Below are 19,527 nucleotides of genomic sequence, written 5' to 3'. Positions count from 1 at the left end.
CGGGCCGGAACCGGCTCTCCGACATCCCCCGAGGGGTCCCGGATGGCGAGAGGGTGCAGGCCAGGCCGAGGGACCCCACGGGTGCACGATCAGGGCCGGGGAGGGACGCGGGAGGTTGGCCAGCCGGGGAGGGACCGTGGGAGGGAGGGCTCCAGGGTGTGTCCGGCCCGTCTCGCTCAGTCCCGATCGGCCGGACCCCAGCAGCAAGCTCACCTACCAGTCAGAGCGTCTTCCCCCTGGTGGTCAGTGCACGTCATAGCGACTGGTCAACCAGCCGACTGTCTGCCCCCTGGTGGTCAGTGCACGTCATAGCGACTGGTCGACCGGTCGAATGGTTGTACACTTAGCATATTAGCCTTTTATTATATAGGATGGTATCTATTCACGCATTCATTCATTCATTCATTCATTCCTCAGCAGAGGATATTTTTCTCCATTGATTTTTATTTTATTTTTTTAATTAAAAATATGTCTCTATTGATTTCAGAGAGGAAGAGAGAGATAGAAACATCCATGATGAGAGAAAAAGCATGGATCGGCTGCCTCCTGCATGCCCCCTACTGGGGATCGAACGTGCAACCTTGTGCATGTGCCCTTGACCGGGAATCGAACCCGGGACCCTTTGGTTCCACAGGCTGACGCTCTATCCACTGAGCCACACCAGCGAGAGCCACGGTAGGAAATTTAAAGAGGCCCATGGAATGGGCGAATAGGAATACAGAGAGGACATGACAAAAAAAGTTGTGTAAATGTACCAAAGATTTAAAAAAATACATAGATTTTTTATTTTTATTTTTTAATGGCATCTTCTTATTTATTGATTTATTGATTCATTTAATCCTCACTGGAGAGTATTTTCCCCATTGATTTTTAGAGAGAGTGGAAGGTAGAGAGGGGTTGGGAGAGAGAGAGAGAGAGAGAGAGAGAGAGAGAAATATTGATGGGAGGACGACCACGGATTGGTTGCCTCCTGCGTGCACTCTGACCAGGGCCGGGGATCAAGCCTGCAACCCAGGTACGTGCCCTTGACCGGGAATCGAACCCCCAAACCTTTGGTCTCGGGGCCGACGCTCTAACCACTGAGCTAAACTGGCCAGGGCTATATATAAAGGGTGTCCCAAAATTCACGCAAGAAGTAATTTTGATAGAAAACACAGATTTATCATGAAAAATTGTAACTTTTTTATTGATTCATAAAGGACACAGTCTAGGGTTATGTGAGGAGCAGCACATCGGGTCCAGGGCCTCCCCGGCTTTGCTGGCACAGACGCCAAAGCCGCGGTCTTCATGGGTCTTCCCTGTCCCTGCTCCTGGGCCGTCATTGGTCCTTGGTGATGCTGATCGAATCGAAGGGATTGACATCCAAGGGCAACAGATATTAGAATCTGATTCAATAAACCAAGAACAATTAGGCTTTTATTTTTATTTTATTTATAATGCTCACGCAGAATTCAAATCTTGCCTGAATTTTGGGACACCCTTTATATGTTTATTGATTTTTTAGAGAGAGGAATGGAGAGAGAGAGAGAGAGAGAGAGAAACATCCATGATGAGAGAGAATCGTGGACCGGCTGCCTCCTGCACGCCCCCTTCTGGGGATGGAACCCACATACCCAGACATGTGCCCTTGACCGGGACTCGAACCCGGGACCTCTCGGTGCTCAGAAAAGTCGCCCAACCAACCTAGCCACCCTGGCCTGGGGCTTCTTTTTCTTAAGTCGCTTCAAATGCAAACATGAATGGATATGGGTTTTTTGGGGGGGTTTTTGTTTTTTTTGATTATTTCTGTGTTTTTTTTTCCCCCCAAAAAAATTACTTTTCAGGAACCTCCGGCTGTGGGTGTCGCTGTGCGGCCTCTTTGGGAGCCTCCGGGGGACGTTGGTGACCAGGAATTCGAGGCCCAATATTGTCCTGTTGATGGCGGATGACCTGGGGATTGGTGATCTCTGTTGCTATGGCAACAACACCGTCAGGTAAAGGATGGGTCGCCACCTGGGGGCGTGGCGCCAGCGCCCTGCAATTTCTCCACGCGGCCAGCAGAGGGCGCGCGAGGACAGCATTTTGCATTTCTCTGCAGCCTGCGATTTTTTAAAATTTTTTATATATTTATTTTTTAATTAATTAATTTTTTTTTTATTCCTTAAAGTATTACAAAGGGTATTACATATATGTCCTTTTTTTGTCCCCCGCCCTTGACAATACCCCGGCTTCCCCTACCCCCCAGTGCCTTATGTCCAATTTTATTATTTAAAATATATATTTTATTGATTTTTTTTTTTACAGAGAGGAAGGGAGAGGGATAGAGAGTCAGAAACATCGATGATGAGAGAGAAACATCGATCAGCTGCCTCCTACACGCCCCCGACTGGGGATGTGCCCACAACCCAGGTACATGCCCTTGACCGGAATCGAACCCGGGACCCTTCAGTCCACAGGCCGACGCTCTAGCCACTGAGCCACACCGGCCAGGGCTGAATTTTTATTTTATTATTGTGCAAAAAATAGGTAAAAACCAGCATAGAACACAGGGTTTCACGCCCTCAGGTCTGTCTGGTTCTGGGGTTTCCCATCGCCCCCCCCAGAAGCTCCCCCCCCCCCCAAAAAAAGTATTTATTAAGGCTCATTCCGGCCCTGGCCGGTGTGGCCCAGTGGGTAGAGCGTCGGGCTGGGGACTGAAGGGTCCCGGGTTCGATTCCCGGTCAAGGGCACATGCCCGGGTTGCGGGTTCGATCCCCACTAGGGGGCGTGCAGGAGGCAGGCAACCCATGTTTTTTTTCTTTCATCATCGATGTTTCCATCTCTCTCTCCCCCTCTCCCTCCTTCTCTGAAATGAATAAAAATATATGATTCAAAAGGCTTATTCCCTAATCATTCTCTTCCCTCACCCAAGGGTCCCGGGTTCGATTCCCGGTCAAGGCCACGTATAGAGTTGCAGGTTCAATCCCCAACCCTAGTCAATGTTTTATAAACCATAAGTTACCCTTGAACTTTAGAAATATGGTGAGATTCACCCTGGCCAGTGTGGCTCAGTGGATAGAGCGTCGGCCTGCGGACTGAAGGGTCCCGGGTTCGAATCCCGGTCAAGGGCATGGACCTGGGTTGTGGGCACATCCCCAGTGGGGGGCGTACAGGAGGCAGCTGATCGATGTTTCTCATCGATGTTTCTCACTCTCTATCCCTCTCCCTTCCTCTCTGTAAAAAAAATCAATAAAATATATTTTTTTAAAAAAAGAAATATGAGAAGATCGAATGGACCGGCCTTTTGCATTGAAATGCATAGTAACTCAGATTAGCAGTACCTTAATTATAATACCGCATATTCGTGTGCAATCATTTTTTAAAAGTTTTATTTTTGTTGTTGTTAAGATATATATATATATATATATATATATATATATACACATATATATTTTTAAATATATTTTATTGATTTTTTACAGAGAGAAAGGGATAGGGATAGAGAGATAGAAACATCGATGAGAGAGAAACATCGATCAGCTGCCCCCTGCACGCCCCCTACTGGGGATGTGCCCGCAACCCAGGTCCATGCCCTTGACCGGGATTCGAACCCGGGACCCTTCGGTCCGCAGGCCGACGCTCTACCCACTGAGCCACACTGGCTAGGGCTTTTTTTTTTTTTTAAATATTTATATACTTTTTGATTTGCTGACTCTCCGTCCGCCTGCAGCACCCCCAACATCGACCGCCTGGCCAGGGAGGGAGTGATACTCACCCAGCACCTGGCCGCCGCCTCCATGTGCACCCCAAGTCGGGCCGCCTTCCTGACCGGCCGCTACCCCATTCGTTCAGGTGAGCCTGGCTAATTCAGTCTCAATACAGAGTCTTTCTCTCTCTCTCTCTCTCTCTCTCTCTCTCTCTCCCTTCCTTTTCTTTCCTTCTCTCTCTTCTTTTTCTTTCTTTCTTTCTTTCTTTCTTTCTTTCTTTCTTTCTTTCTTTCTTCTTTAATTTAATAGCCCTGGCCGGTGTGGCTCAGTGGCTAGCGCGTCGGCCTGCAGACCAAAGGGTCCCGGGTTCGAATCCGGTCAAGGGCACGGAGCTCGGTGGCAGGCGCCTCCCACGCCCTGGCCCTGGTTGGGGTGCGTGCAAGAGGCCACCCATCGGTGTGTCTCTCTGTCTCTCCCTCTCTCTCCTCCGCTCTCTGTAAAAAATCAAATGGAAAATATCCTTGGATGAGGATGAAAAAGAATAAATTTAATATGTTTCTGTGGAAGCCAGAGAGGAAGGTCTGGAATTCTGCACCCCTCCGTCGATGCCCACTCGTTGCAGCACTATTGATGTTTGTTTATTTATTATTGTTTTTAATGTATTTTTATGGATTTCAGAGAGGAAGGGAGAGGGAGAGAGAGAGAGAAACATCCACGAGGAGAGAGAATCACGGACCGGCTGCCTCCTGCACGCCCCCTACTGGGGATCGAGCCCGCAACCCGGGCCTGTGCCCTTGACCGGGAATCGAACCCGGGACCCTTCAGTCCACAGGCCTATACTCTATCCACTGAACCAAACTGGCCAGGGCTCACCACTGTGTTCTATTTTATTTATTTATTTTTAAAAAATATATATATTTTGTTGATATTTTTACAGAGAGGAAGGAGAGGGATAGAGAGTCAGAAACATCGATGAGAGAGAAGCATCGATCAGGTGCCTCCTGCACGCCCCCCACTGGGGATGTGCCCGCAACCCAGGTCCATGCCCTTCATCGGGATTCGAACCTGGGACCCTTCAGTCCGCAAGCCGACACTCTATCCACTGAGCCACACCGGCCAGGGCTCACCGCCATGTTTTATAAAAATGCATATTTATGATGTCAACTCTGGTGTGTATGCACCGGGGGGGGTCCCCCGGCCTGGCCTGCGCCCTCTCGCCATCCGGGACCCCTCGGGGGATGTCGGAGAGCCGGTTTCGGCCCGATCTCCGCAGGCCAGGCCGAGGGACCCCATCGGTGCACAAGTTCGTGCACCGGGGCCTCTAGTTAACCGATAACCAGATTATTAATAACAAGGTCCATCGTAAGCAGCCGTTCTTTGCTTCTGTGCCTGCCAGGGATGGCGTCTGCCTTCAACATGCACCGCGGCCTCGTCTGGCTGGGGGGCTCCGGCGGTCTCCCCACCAATGAGACGACGTTCGCCAAGTTGCTGCAGGATCGGGGCTACCGCACGGGACTCATAGGTACGCACCGGGGGGCTCCGGACGCGGACAAGGGGTCAGACGGGCTGGACTCCCTGTTCTTGTAGCTCAGTCTTCATGGGGGTTTGGCTGGGTCCCACCCCAACTCCCCCCAATATCTCTCGGAGAGGAGTCAGTGGGGGAAGAATTTAATATATATATATTTTAATGATTTCATAGAAGAAGGAAGAGTTAGGTAGAAAACATCCATGATGAGAGAGAACCGTGGACCGGCTGCCTCCTGCACGCCCCCTACTGGGGACAGAGCCCGCCACCCGGGCCTGTGCCCTTGACCGGGATTCGAACCCAGGACCTCCTGGTTCGTAGGTCGATGCTCAACCACTGAGCCACACTGGCCGGGCAGGAGTGAATATGTATTTATTTATTTACTTATTTATTTATCTTTTCTTTTTTTCTTTTTTTAGGTATGATTTTTTTTTTTTGAAGAGTTTCTGTTAACCATTGTTGTTGTTTATTCTTTATTTTTTTAAATATATTTTATTGATTTTTTACAGAGAAGAAGGGAGAGGGATAGAGAGTTAGAAATATGGATGAGAGAGAAGCATCGATTGGCTGCCTCCTGCACGCTCCCTACTGGGGATGTGCCCGCAACCAAGGTACATGCCCTTGACCGGAATCGAACCCGGGACCCTTCAGTCTGCAGGCTGACGCTCTATCCACTGAGCCACACCGGTTAGGGCATAAGTATGATTTTTATATATTTTAGACAGGAAGGGAGAGGGAGAGAGAGAGAAACATCAATGATGAGAGAGAATCATGGACCGGCCGCCTCCTGCACGCCCCCTGCTGGGGACGGAGCCCGCAACCTGGGCATGTGGCCTTGACTGGGAATCGAACCCAGGACCACCTCTTTCATAGGTCGACGCTCAACCTCTGAGCCACACAGGCTGGGTAGACGCCATTATTGATAGATACGTATTGATTGCCAGGTCATTCTTCATCATTTTTAAAAATATACATTTTGTTGATTTTTTACTGAGAAGAAGGGAGAGGGATAGAGAGTTAGAAACATCGATGATGAGAGAGAAACATCGATCAGCTGCCTCCTGCACGCCCCCCCCACTGGGGATGTGCCCGCAACCCAGGTCCATGCCCTTGACCGGGAATCGAACCCGGGACCCTTCGGTCCGCAGGCCGACGCTCTATCCACTGAGCCACACTGGTCAGGGCTATTCTTTATCATTTTCATTACATCTTTATTGTTGAACGTATGACGTATGGACCCCTCTCTCCCCCATGGAATGTTCTTTTCCTTTTTTCTTTTAAATATACTTTTATGGATCTCAGAGAGGAAGGGAGACGGAGGGAGAGAGAGAAACATCCACGATGAGAGAGAATCATGGATCGGCCGCCTCCTGCACGCCCCCTACTGGGGATAGAGCCCGCAACCCGGGAATCGAACCCAGGACCCTTCTGTCCGCAGTCCGACGCTCTACCCACTGAGCGACACCAGCCCGGTCCCCCATGGACCCCCCCTCCCCCCTTTCGTTTCCCCGCAGGGAAGTGGCACCTCGGCCTGAGCTGTGCCTCCCGGGGTGACCACTGCTACCACCCCCTGAACCACGGGTTCGACTTCTTCTACGGGATGCCCTTCGGCCTCCTGAGCGACTGCCGGGCGTCCGAGACGCCGGAGCTTCACCGGCGGCTGCGGATCACGCTGGGCGTCTCCACGGCCGCCCTGGCCCTGGTGCCCGTCCTGCTGCTCATCCCCACCTGCGCCCGCTGGTTCGTCGTCCCCTGGGGGCTCGTCCTGGCCATCGCCCTCCTGGTACTGCTGTTTTTCCTGGGCTGGTACTCCAGCTACGGGTTCGTCCGGCGCTGGAACTGCGTGCTGATGCGCAACCACGACATCGTGCAGCAGCCGGTGAGGGAGGAGCGGGTGTCCTCGCTGCTGCTCCGGGAGGCGCTGGCCTTCGTCCGCAGGTGGGGAGCGTCCTGCAGGATTCCCTTTTTTTAAAAAATTCTTTCTTTCTTTTTCATGATCATTATGATTGCTAGAGGCCTGGCGCACAAAAATTTGTGCACTCACCGGGGGGAGGTCGCTCAGCCCGGCCTGTGACCTCTCGCAGTCTGGGACACCTAAGGGGATGTCCGCCTGCCGGCTTAGGCCCGCTCCCCGGGGATTGGGCCTAAGCTGGCAGTCAGACATCCCTCTGGCAGCCCGGCAGCCCTCGGGGGATGTCCACCTGCTGGCTTAGGCCTGCTCCCTGGGGGATTGGGCCTAAGCTGGCAGTCAGACATCCCTCTGGCAACCTGGGAGCCCTTGGGGGATGTCCACCTGCTGGCTTAGGCCCGCTCCCCGGGGGATTGGGCCTAAGCTGGCAATCAGACATCCCTCTGGCAGTCCGGGAGCCCTCGGGGGATGTCCACCTGCTGGCTTAGGCCCGCTCCCCAGGGAGTTGGGCCTAAGATGGCAGTCAGACATCCCTCTGGCAGCCCGGCAGCCCTCAGGGGATGTCTGCTTGCCAGCAGGGGGCAGCCCTAAGCTGCAGTCAGACATCCTTATCGCTGCTGAGGAGGCAGGGGAGGCTCCCACCACCACCGCTGTACTGGCAGCCAGCAGCCTGGCTTGTGGCTGAGCAGAGCTCCCCCTGTGGGAGCGCACTGACTACCAGAGGGCAGCTCCCGCATTGAGCATCTGCCCCCTGGTGGTCAGTGTGCGTCATAGCGACCAGTCATTCCCAGTCGTTCTGCTGTGAGGGTCAATTTGCATGTTACCCTTTTATTATACAGGATAGAGGTCCGGTGCATGAATTCGTGCACAGGTGGGGTCCGGCTGGTTTCCCTCAATGGGGGTCAATCAGGGCTAGGCCAGCATGGGTGTAGGGGATGCAGGAGGTTGGACAGCTGGCCCCACCCCCGATTGGGGTGGGGTGGCCAATCAGGGCCTGGCTGGGTGGGGGTGGGGGGTGGGGCTGTGACTGGTTTGGGGGGGATTGATAGGGGCCCCCATCAGGCCTGTTGTCCACCACAGTGCACGTCATAGCAACTGGTCTTTCCAGTTGTACCACCATTCTGGTCGCTTGGCATATATATTATTATTATTATTATTATTATTATTATTATTATTGTATTTTGTTGTTGTTAATCCTCACCCGAGGATATTTTTCCATTGATTATTTTTATTTTTAATTTTATTTTTATTATTGTTTTTATTCTTTTTGAAAATTTATTTTTTGAAGAACGATTTTAAATATAAAAGTGTTACATGCAATAAACAGGAACATTTCAAGAGAGACGATCTTAAATATAATAACATTACATACAATAAACATTAATATATTTTTTTAAATGTATTTTATTGGTTTTTTTTACAGAGATTAAAGGAGAGGGATAGAGAGTTAGAAACATCGATGAGAGAGAAACATCGATCAGCTGCCTCCTGCACGCCCCCCACTGGGGATGTGCCCGCAACCCAGGTACATGCCCTTGACTGGAATCGAACTTGTGACCCTTCAGTCCGCAGGCCGATGCTCTATCCACTGAGCCAAACCGGTCAGGGCCGTAAACATTAAAATTTCAAAAAAAAAGATTTTAAATATAATGTGACATTCAATAAACATTAATATCTCAAGAAAAATGATTTTAAGTACAATAATGTTGCATGCAATAAACAATATTTCAAGGAAAAAATTTAAATATAATATTACATGCAATAAACATTAATAGTTCAAGAAAAGAAATATTTTAAATGTAATAATGTTACCAAAACTACACTAACATAGTATGATATCACAAAAGTTGTAAGAACTATTAAACATCTGTAAATAACAGGATTACTTCTGTCATAGTCTAAAATATTTTTTCCTCTGGCTCTATTTTTGTTTATCCGTTCATGTTGCTCATTAGATTCCACACATGAGTGAGATTCTGTGATATTTATCTTTCTCTGACTGGCTTATTTCGCTCAGCATCATGCTCTCCAGGTCCCTACATGCTGTTGCGAATGTTTAGATTTTCCCTTTTTCAGGGCTGCATAGTATTCCATTGTGTAGATGTACCACAGTTGTTTTTTTAAATATATTTTTATTGATTTTTAACAGAGAGAAAGCGGGAGAGATAGAGAGTTAGAAACATCGATTAGAGAGAAACATCGACCAGCTGCCTCCTGCACGCCCCCCACTGGGGATGTGCCCGCAACCCAGGTCCATGCCCTTGATGGGAATCGAACCCAGGACCCTTCAGTCCGCAGGCCGACGCTCTATCCACTGAGCCACACCGCTCAGGGCGACCACAGTTTTTTAATCCACTCGTCTGCTGATGGGCCCTGGGGCTGTTTTCAGATCTTAGCGATTGTCAATGGTGCTGCCGTGAACATAGGGGTGCATACGTCCTTTCTGATTTCTTGGGATATATTCCCAGAAGCGGAATCACTGGGTTCTAAGGCCGTTTCATTTTTCATTTTTTTTTTTTTGAGAAAACTCCGTTCAGCTCTCCACGGGGGCTGCACCCGTCCGCACCTCCCCCCGCCCCCCCCCCCCCCACCATCGCCTCTCTTTGCAGAGATAACCGAGTTTGCCCTTTGACCCTTAGGAATACGGGGGGACCGTTCCTCCTGTTCGTGTCTTTTCTGCACGTCCACACGCCGCTGATCACCAAGGAGAAGTTCCTGGGGCGCAGCAAGTACGGTCGCTATGGCGACAACGTGGAGGAAATGGATTGGATGGTGGGTAAGTCGTCCGGACAGGAACATTATTTATTTATTTACTAGAGGCCCGGTGCACGGATTCGTGTACCAATCAGGGGAGGACGGGGGAGTCCCTTGGCCTGGCCTGCGGGATCGGGCCGAAACCGGCTCTCCGACATCCCCCGAGGGCACCCGGATTGTGAGGATAGGCCCAATCTATACTCTATAATCTATAATCTATTGACATATACATTATATAGTGTATGTTATGTACATTATATATCTGTTAGAATCCTCTACAATAGATAGTGATTGATTTCATAATAGCATACAATCCCATGTAATAAAAGGCTAATATGCAAATCGACCGAACGGCCAAATGACCGGTCGCTATGACGTGCACTGACCACCGGGGGGCAGACGCTCAATGCAGGAGCTGCCCCCTGGCGGTCAGGGCGCTCCCACAGGGGGAGCCCTGCTCAGCCAGGAGCCGGGCTCATGGCTGGCGAGTGCATTGGTGGTGGTGGGAGCCCGTCCTGCCTCCACAGCAGCGCTAAGGATGTCTGGCGGCCGGCTTAGGCCCGCTCCCCGAGGGGACGTCCCCCAAGGACCCCCGGACTGCGAGAGAGCGCAGGCCGGGCTGAGGGACCCCCCGAGTGCATGAATATTGTGCACCGGGCCTGTAGTCTATACTAATAATAGAGGAATATGCAAATTGTCCAGGACGCCGTCACAGTGACAGTAACGACCTAACAGCGGGCTGTGTGGGGTCACCAGGCTGGCAGGGGGGCAGTTGGGGGCGACCAGGCCTGCAGAGGGGGCAGTGAGGGGCGACCAGGCCGGCTGTGGGGGGCAGTTGGGGACAACCAGGCTGGCAGGGAGGAGTTGGGGGCAACCAGGCCAGCAGGGGGGGGAAGTTAGGGGCAGCCAGGCTGGCAGGGGGGGCAGTTGGGGGCGACCAGGCCAGCAGTGGGGGTTAGTTGGGGACAACCAGGCTGGCAGGGGGGGCAGTTGGGGGCGACCAGGCCAGCAGTGGGGGGCAGTTGGGGACAACCAGGCTGGCAGGGGGGGCAGTTGGGGGCAACCAGGCCAGCAGGGGGGGGCAGTTGGGGATGACCAGCTTAGCAGGGGGGGGCAGTTAGGGACAACGAGGCTGGCAGAGAGGGGCAGTTGGGAGTGACCAGGCCAACGGGGGGGGGGGGCAGTGGGGGGCAACCAGCCCTGCAGGCAGAGGCGGTTAGGAGTGATCAGGCTGGCGGGGGGGGGGGGGAGCAGTTCGGGGGGACCAGGCCAGCAGGCAGAGGTGGTTAGGAGTGATCAGGCTGGCGGGGGGGGGGGGGCAGTTCGGGGGGGACCAGGCCAACAGGGGGGGCAGTAGGGGGCAACCAGCCCTGCAGGCAGAGGTGGTTAGGAGCAATCAGGCTGGCAGCGGGGGGGCAGTTAGGGGCGATCAGGCAGGCAGGCAGGTGAGCGGTTAGGAGCCAGCAGTCCCGGGTTGGGAGGGGCATGTCCGACTGCCGCTTCAGTCCCGATCCCTAAACCTGCAGTCGGTCACCCCCCGAGGGGTCCCGGATTGGAGAGGGGGGGCAGGCCGGCCTGAGGGACACCCCCCCACCCCCCGCCAGTGCACGAATTTCATGCACCGGGCCTCTAGTCGACGATAAACTCTCATCCAGTGACCTCCCTCTCTCCACCTGAGGCAGGTAAGATTCTGGAGGTCCTGGACCAGGAGGGCCTGGCCAATCACACGCTGGTCTACTTCACCTCGGACCACGGGGGCAGCCTGGAGGCGCAGGCCCGCGGGGCGCAGCTGGGCGGCTGGAACGGGGTCTACAAAGGTGAGGCGCAGGGGCTGGGGCGCTTCTGGGGGTGAGGCTGGGCTTGCTCCCACTGCGATGCATGAGCGCTTATTTCTTTTTCTTCTTCTTCTTCTTCTCCTTCTTCTTCTTCTTCTTCTTCTTCTTCTTCTTCTTCTTCTTCTTCTTCTTCTTCTTCTTCTTCTATTTCTTTTTCTTTTTCTTTTCCTGTCCCTTTTTCTGTTTAAATATATTTTATTGATTTTTTACAGAGAGGAAGGGAGAGGGATAGAGAGTTACAAACATCGATGAGAGAGAAACATCGATCGGCTGCCTCCTGCACACCCCCTACTGGGGATGTGCCCACAACCAAGGTCCATGCCCTTGACTGGGAATCGAACCCGGGACCCTTTAGTCCGCAGGCCGATGCTCTATCTACTGAGCCACACCGGTCAGGGCTATTTCTTTTTCATTATTATTATTATTGTTACTAGAGGCCCGGTGCATGAATTTGTGCACAGGTGGGGTCCAGCTGTATTCCCAACATTCTTATTCTTCTTCTTCTTATTGTTTTTACTGTCTTTGGATTTTATTTTTTAAATCTTTATTTTTAAAATTAATTTATTCTTTTTTAAATATAATTTTTTATTGATTACAGAGAGGAAGGGAGAGGGAGAGAGAGATGGAAACATCCATGATGAGAGAGAATCATGGATTGGCTGCCTCCTGCATGCCCCCTACTGGGGATCGAGCCTGTAACCTGGGCATGTGCCCTTGACCGGGAATCGAACCCGGGACCCTTAATTCTGCAGGCCGACGCTCTATCCACTGAGACAAGCTCACTAGGGTGAGAATGAGTTATGAACAGTGAATTTTTTGCATTTCTTAAGTGTTCTTGGGGCCTCGTATACAGTATATAAATATACATGGTGACATATTTATGCTTTTCAGTTCTCTATTCTATGTTTTGAAACTCTATAGGCTATTTTTTTCATATCACTTCCTATTGTTATTATTTAAAAAATATTTTATTGATTTTTTACAGAGAGGAAGGGAGAGGGATAGAGAGTTAGAAACATCGATGAGAGAGAAACATTGATCAGCTGCCTCCTGCACGTCTCCTACTGGGGATGTGCCCACAACCAAGGTACATGCCCTTGACCAGGAATCGAACCTGGGACCCTTGAGTCCGCAGGCTGATGCTCTATCTACTGAGCCAGTTGGGGCTCATATTGTTATTAGTATTTTTAACAATTTCCTAGCGATTTCTTCCTCAGTACTTCTACTCTCCTTTCATTCTTTTATTTTTGTCTTTCATGGATGCCATGTTGTCAATCACTAGATAGAAAGACAGATAGATGATAGATAGATAGATAGATAGATAGATAGATAGATAGATAGATAGATGATAGAGATAGATAGATAGATAGATAGATAGATGATAGATAGATGATAGATAGATATAGATAGATGATAGATAGATAGATGATAGATAGATAGATAGGTAGATAGATGATAGAGATAGATAGATAGATAGATATAGATAGATAGATAGATAGATGATAGATATAGATAGATGATAGATAGATGATAGATAGATAGATAGATAGATGATAGAGATAGATATAGATAGATAGATAGATAGATAGATAGATAGATAGATGATAGAGATAGATAGATAGATAGATAGATGATAGATAGATAGATAGATGATAGATAGATAGATAGATAGATAGATGATAGAGATAGATAGATAGATAGATAGATAGATAGATAGATAATAGATAGATAGATAGATGATAGATAGATAGATAGATAGATAGATGATAGATAGGTAGATAAATGATAGACAGATGATAGATTGATAGATGATGGCTAGATGGATAGATGATAGATGCATACATAATACATAGATAATAGATAATAGATTGATACAAAGACAGATGACAGATACATAGACAGGTAGATGATAGATTGATACATAGATAGATGATAGATACATAGATACACACATACACACATAGATGATAGATAGGTACAGAGACAGCCAGATTAGATAGATACTGGGGATCTAGCCAACAACCCGGGCATGTGCCCTGACTGGGAATCCAACCTTTGACCTCCTGGCTCATGGTTCACTGCTCAACCACTGGGCCACACTGGCCGGACGAGATGTCACTTGTTGAAGGCAAGAAGTATAGCTCGCGCCCACTTGTATCTCACTCTCCTTGAGGCTGGCACGCCGCCGTCAATAGAACAAGCCAACGTTACGTCTCGGTTCCATTTCCCATTTCCCGTCGAGCGGCCCGTGATACGGTTGCGTTGAACTTTCATCATCTTCTCTCTTTGCTTCCAGGTGGGAAAGGGATGGGCGGATGGGAAGGGGGCATCCGCGTCCCCGGAATATTCCGCTGGCCGGCCGCGCTGGAGGCTGGGAGAGTCATTGACGAGCCCACCAGCCTCATGGACATCTACCCAACGCTGTCATTCGTCGCTGGAGGAATTTTGCCCGTGGACAGGTAAGAAAACCACAGGGCTGGCTCCAAATCTGTGGAGGTAGATTTGAGTTGCATGGGGGGGTCTTCTATGTAATAAAAGGCTAATATGCAAATTGACCAAACAGCAGAACAACCGGTCGCTATGACGCACCCTGACCACCAGGGGGCGGACGCTCAATGCAGGAGCTGCCCCCTGGTGGTCAGCGTGCCAGAAGCCGGGCTCACAGCTGGCAAGTTCAGCGGCAGTGCTAAGGATATCCGACTGATGGTGTGTAGGCCGATGCTCTGACCATTGAGCCACACTGACCAGGGCTATTCTTATTCTTTTTTTTTTTTTAATATATTTTATTGATTTTTTACAGAGAGGAAGGGAGAGAGATAGAGAGTTAGAAACATCGATGAGAGAGAAACATCAATCAGCCGCCTCCTGCACATCTCCTACTGGGGATGTGCCTGCAACCCAGGCACATGCCTCCGACCGGAATCGAACCTGGGACCTTCCAGTCCACAGGCCGACGCTCTATCCACTGAGCCAAACCGGCCTCGGCATATTCTTATTCTTTTTTAAAAAAATTTTATTGATTTTTTACAGAGAGGAAGGGAGAGGGACAGAGAGCTAGAAACATCGATGAGAGAGAAACATCGATCGGCTGCCTCCTGCACACTCCCTACTGAGGATGTGCCCACAACCAAGGTACATGCCCCCGACTGAAATCGAACCCGGGATCCCTCAGTCCGCAGGCCGGTGCTCTATCCATTGAGCCAAACCAGTCAGGGCTGTTCTTATTCTTTTAAATATATTTTTATTGATTTCAGAGAGGAAGGGAGAGGGAGAGAGAGATAGAAACATCCATGATGAGAGAGAATTGTGGATTGGCTGCCTCCTGCACACCCCCTACTGGGGATTGAGCTTACAACCCTGGGTATGTGCCCTGACTGGGAATTGAACCTCGACCTCCTGGTTCATAGGTTGATGCTCAACCACTGAGCCATGCCAGCCGGGCCTGGGTTTAATTTTCTGATTTAAGAGAGAGAGAGAGAGAGAGAGAGAGAGACAGAGAGAGAGAGAGAGAGAGAGAGGTGGTTGTTCCACTTATTGATGCATTCATTAATTGACAATTTTTTATTAAAAAATGTGAAACATTAGCTTCCTCCTCCTCATCTCCTCCTTCTCTTCCTCTCCCTCCTCCATCTCTTTCTCCATCTCTTCCTCCTCCTCCTCCTTCTCCTCCTCCTCTTCCTCCTCCTGCATCTCCTCCAACTCCTTCTCCTTCTCCTCCTTCCTCTCTCTCTTCCTCCTCCATCTCCCCCTCCTCTTCTGCCTTCCCTTATAAGACAGGAGACTTGCCCTAACCAGTGTGGCTCAGTGGATAGAGCGTCGGCCTGCGGACTGAAGGGTCCCGGGTTCGATTCGGGTCAAGGGCATGTACCTTGGTTGTGGGCACATCCCCAGTGGGGGGCGTGCAGGAGGCAGCTGATCCATGTTTCTCTCTCATCGATGTTTCTAGCTCTCTATCCTTCTCCCTTCCTCTCTGTAAAAAAATAAATAAAATATATTTAAAAATAAAAAGAAATTATATAATAAAAGACAGGAGACTAAATCCCAACTCCCTCGCCACCTCCTGCCTTTCCCTTTCCCTCCTCAGAGTGATCGACGGCCAGAACCTGATGCCACTGTTGGAGGGCCGGTCGCGTCATTCGAACCATGAGTTCCTCTTCCACTACTGCGGGGTGTACCTGCACGCTGTCAGGTGGCATCAAAAAGACTGTGAGTACCAAGACGGGAGGCACGTGGGTGCGTGACAGCGACACAGTCCTTTCTCCCTTTAATCTTGAACAACGGCCCTGCTGGATAGAGTCATCTTGGTCTCAGATCCTTGCGTTCCATTCCCTTCTGGCCTGTGGAGTTTCTGATGAGAAGTCAGGGGACAGCCTTATGGGAGCTCCTTTGTATGTAACCATTTCCGATGAGAAGTCAGGGGACAGCCTTATGGGAGCTCCTTTGTATGTAACCATTTCCGATGAGAAGTCAGGGGACAGCCTTATGGGAGCTCCTTTGTATGTAACCATTTCCGATGAGAAGTCAGGGGACAGCCTTATGGGAGCTCCTTTGTATGTAACCATTTCCGATGAGAAGTCAGGGGACAGCCTTATGGGAGCTCCTTTGTATGTAACCATTTCCGATGAGAAGTCAGGGGACAGCCTTATGGGAGCTCCTTTGTATGTAACCATTTCCGATGAGAAGTCAGGGGACAGCCTTATGGGAGCTCCTTTGTATGTAACCACTTGCTTTCCTCCTGCTGCCTTCAAGATTCTTTTTTATTTTTAAATATATTTTGTTGACCTTTCACAGAGAGGGAGGGAGAGGGACAGAGAGCCAGAAACATTGATGAAAGAGAAACATCGATCAGCTGCCTCCTGCACCCCCCCCCCCCCACTTGGAATGTGCCCACAACTAAGCTACATGCCCTTGACTGGAATCGAACCTGGGACCCTTGAGTCCGCACGCCGACGCTCTATCTACTGAGCTAAACTGGCTAGGGGTGCCTTCAAGATTCTTGCGTTGCCTTCAATTTTTGGCATTTTCATGGCGATGTTTGGGCCTGTTTGGGTTCTTCTTGTTTGGGGTTCTCCGTGCCTCCTGAACGTGTGTGACTTTTTTCTTTACCAGGTCAGGGAAGTTTTCCACCGTTATTTCTTCAAACTCGTTCTCTGTTCCTCTCTCCTTTTCTGCCTCTTCTGGCACTCCCTCTATTGGAGCTTTGTTACGTTTCACATTGTCCCACACTTCCCTTAACCTGAATCCTTTTAATCGGCAAAGGGAGAGAGAGAAAGAGAGAGAGAGAGAGAGAGAGAGAGAGAGAGAGAGAGAGAGAGAGAGAATACAAATGTTCACAATGAAGAACATTGAAAAAAAATGAGCAACAGGGAGTGAACTTTATTCTTCATCTGTCACTAACTTCCTCTGTATTTTTATTTATTTTTTTGGGTAATCCTCACCCAAAGATATTTTTCCCCATTAAATTTCAGAGAGGGTGGAAGGGAGGGAGAGAGACACAGAGAGAGAAACATCGATGTGAGAGAGACAGATTGATTGGCTTCCTCCTGCACGCACCCCCCAACTGGGACTGGGGATCGAGCCTGCAACTGAGGTGTGTGCCCTTGACTGGAATCGAACATTGGACAAATGGCACGTACCTCAGTCTGCGGGCTGACTCTCTATCCACTGAGCCAAACCGTCTAGGCCCTGCCTCTTTTAAAAGTATTTTTTTTTAAAAGAAAAACATGCATTATAAACCCCCCCCCCCCCCCAAAAAAAAAAAACCAGTTCGATTCCCGGTCAGGGCACATGCCTGGGTTGTGGGCTTGATTCACAATAGGTGGCATGCAGGAGGCAGCCTGTCAATGATTCTCTCTCATTATTGATCTCTCTCTCTCTCTCTCTCTCTCTCTCTTTCTCTCCCTCTCCCTTCCTCAATGAAATCAATAAAAAATATTTTTTAAAAGGGGGTAAGAGTTGAACCAAAGGATTTGTCTGCATGCATATGAGCATAACCCATGGACACAGACAGTACGGGGGTGAGGGCATGTGTTGGGGGGTCAGAGTGGCTGGGGAGAGATCAATGTAGGGGAAAAAGGAGACTCAGGTAATACTTGAAACAATAAAGAATTTAAATTAAACAAAAGAAAGAAACAAAAAATTGAGCAAAGTGATGTATTTAAAAGATTGTTTAATAGGGCCTTATCCTATATAACAAAAAAGCCTAAATATGCTAAGTGTCCGGTTGTCCTTTCAACCAATCAAAGCGTAATATGCTAATGATATGCTAAGGCTGCTCAACTCTCGCTATGACGTGCACTGACCACCAGGGGGCAGATGCTCTGACCGGTAGGTGAGCTTGCTGCTGGGGTCCGGCCGATCGGGACTGAGCGAGACTGGCCGGACACGCCCTGGAGCCCTCCCTCCCGCGGTCCCTCCCTGGCTGGTGGACCTCCCGCATCCCTTCCCGGCCCCGATCGTGCACTGGTGGGGTCCCTCGGCCTGGCCTGCGCCCTCTCGCCATCCGGGACCCCTCGAGGGATGTCGGAGAGCCGGTGTCAGCCCGATCCCTGCAGGCCAGGCCGAGGGACCCCACTGGTGCACGAATTCATGCACCGGGCCTCTAGTAATAATATAATGTTCAAATTACACATAATTGGTGTTCAGTAAATTTGGGGATGAGTACATTAATAAAGAATATTCGTGCCCTCCCTCCAAAAAATGCTAAAACAATCACAAATATGGCATCCCTGCCCTAACCTGTTTGGCTCAGTGGATAGAGCGTCGGCCTGCAGACTGAAGGGTCCCAGGTTCAATTCTGGTCAAGGGCGTGTACGTTGGTTGAGGGCACATCCCCAATAGGGGGCGTGCAGGAGGCAGCTGATCGATGTTTCTCTCTCATTGATGTTTCTAACTCTCTATCCCTCTCCCTTCCTCTCTGTAAAAAAATCAATAAAATATATTAAAAAAAAAAATACGGCATCCCCATGGGTGTCTGTTCTTTCCAGGTGGCACCGTGTGGAAGGTTCATTATGTGACGCCCAACTTTTCGCCGGCGGGAGCCGGCGCCTGCTATGCCCGTGGGATCTGCTCCTGTACTCGAGACGTCACCTACCACGACCCTCCCCTGCTCTTCGATATCTCGAGGGACCCCTCCGAGAGCCAACCTCTCAGCCCGGACAACGAGGCGTTATTTGACGCCGTGGTCCAGAAAATGGAGGAGGCTGTCCACGGGCACCGTGGCACGCTCACCCCGGCCCCCCAGCAGCTGTCCGTGTTCAACTCCCTCTGGAAACCCTGGCTGCAGCCCTGCTGTGGGAACTTCCCCCTCTGTGGGTGTGACAAGGAAGACGACATGGAACCCGGTGTGTGAGGTGCAGACTGGGGATGCTTGTTACCAAGCGGCAACGCGCTGTTACAAAGATCGGCCGGAGCCTAGCTCAGCTGACTCGCTTAATCCTTTTGAAATCCAGGATGATGCCCTAGCCCCGGCCGGTGTGGCTCAGTGGATAGAGCATCGGACTGCGGACCAAAAGGGTCCCGGGTTCGATTCCGGTCAAGGCCATTTTCTCTCACATCGATGGCTCTCTCTGTCTCTCCCTCTCTCTTCCACTCTCTCTAAAAAAAATCAATGGAAAAAATATCCTCAGATGAGGGTAAAAAAAATAAATCTATAATAATAGAAGTGTCATATGCTAATTATACCGACAGCCGAACGACCTTCTGGGCGCCATTCCGGAAGTCATTCTGGATGAAGCTGCAGTGGTGGGGGCTGAGGCTGAGGCGGTTAGGGGCGATCAGACAGACAGGCGAGCGGTTAGGGGCGATCAGGCAGGCAGGCGAGTGGTTAGGGGCGATCAG

The 19,527-nt window shown here is 50.2% G+C and overlaps 1 protein-coding gene across 1 annotated transcript in view; it reads left to right on the top strand.

Moving 5' to 3' along the window:
- ARSH (arylsulfatase family member H) overlaps positions 1 to 19,463 on the top strand; it is a 23,917-nt gene extending 4,454 nt beyond the window's left edge. The window contains exons 3-11 of the mRNA XM_070402700.1: positions 1,824 to 1,973; positions 3,689 to 3,810; positions 5,062 to 5,187; positions 6,705 to 7,128; positions 9,739 to 9,875; positions 11,536 to 11,670; positions 13,985 to 14,147; positions 15,773 to 15,894; positions 18,675 to 19,463. Coding sequence (XP_070258801.1) covers positions 1,824 to 1,973; positions 3,689 to 3,810; positions 5,062 to 5,187; positions 6,705 to 7,128; positions 9,739 to 9,875; positions 11,536 to 11,670; positions 13,985 to 14,147; positions 15,773 to 15,894; positions 18,675 to 19,039 — 1,744 coding nt within the window. The 3' untranslated portion in view covers positions 19,040 to 19,463. The remainder of the gene's footprint in view (positions 1 to 1,823; positions 1,974 to 3,688; positions 3,811 to 5,061; positions 5,188 to 6,704; positions 7,129 to 9,738; positions 9,876 to 11,535; positions 11,671 to 13,984; positions 14,148 to 15,772; positions 15,895 to 18,674) is intronic.
- The last annotated feature ends 64 nt before the right edge of the window (positions 19,464 to 19,527 follow it).

Source organism: Myotis yumanensis, unplaced genomic scaffold, assembly GCF_028538775.1.
Source record: "Myotis yumanensis isolate MYYU_CA2020_CCGP unplaced genomic scaffold, mMyoYum1.0.hap1 SCAF_24, whole genome shotgun sequence".
Classification (NCBI taxonomy): Eukaryota; Metazoa; Chordata; class Mammalia; order Chiroptera; family Vespertilionidae; genus Myotis; species Myotis yumanensis.
This window is presented reverse-complemented; position numbering and strand designations above follow the sequence as displayed.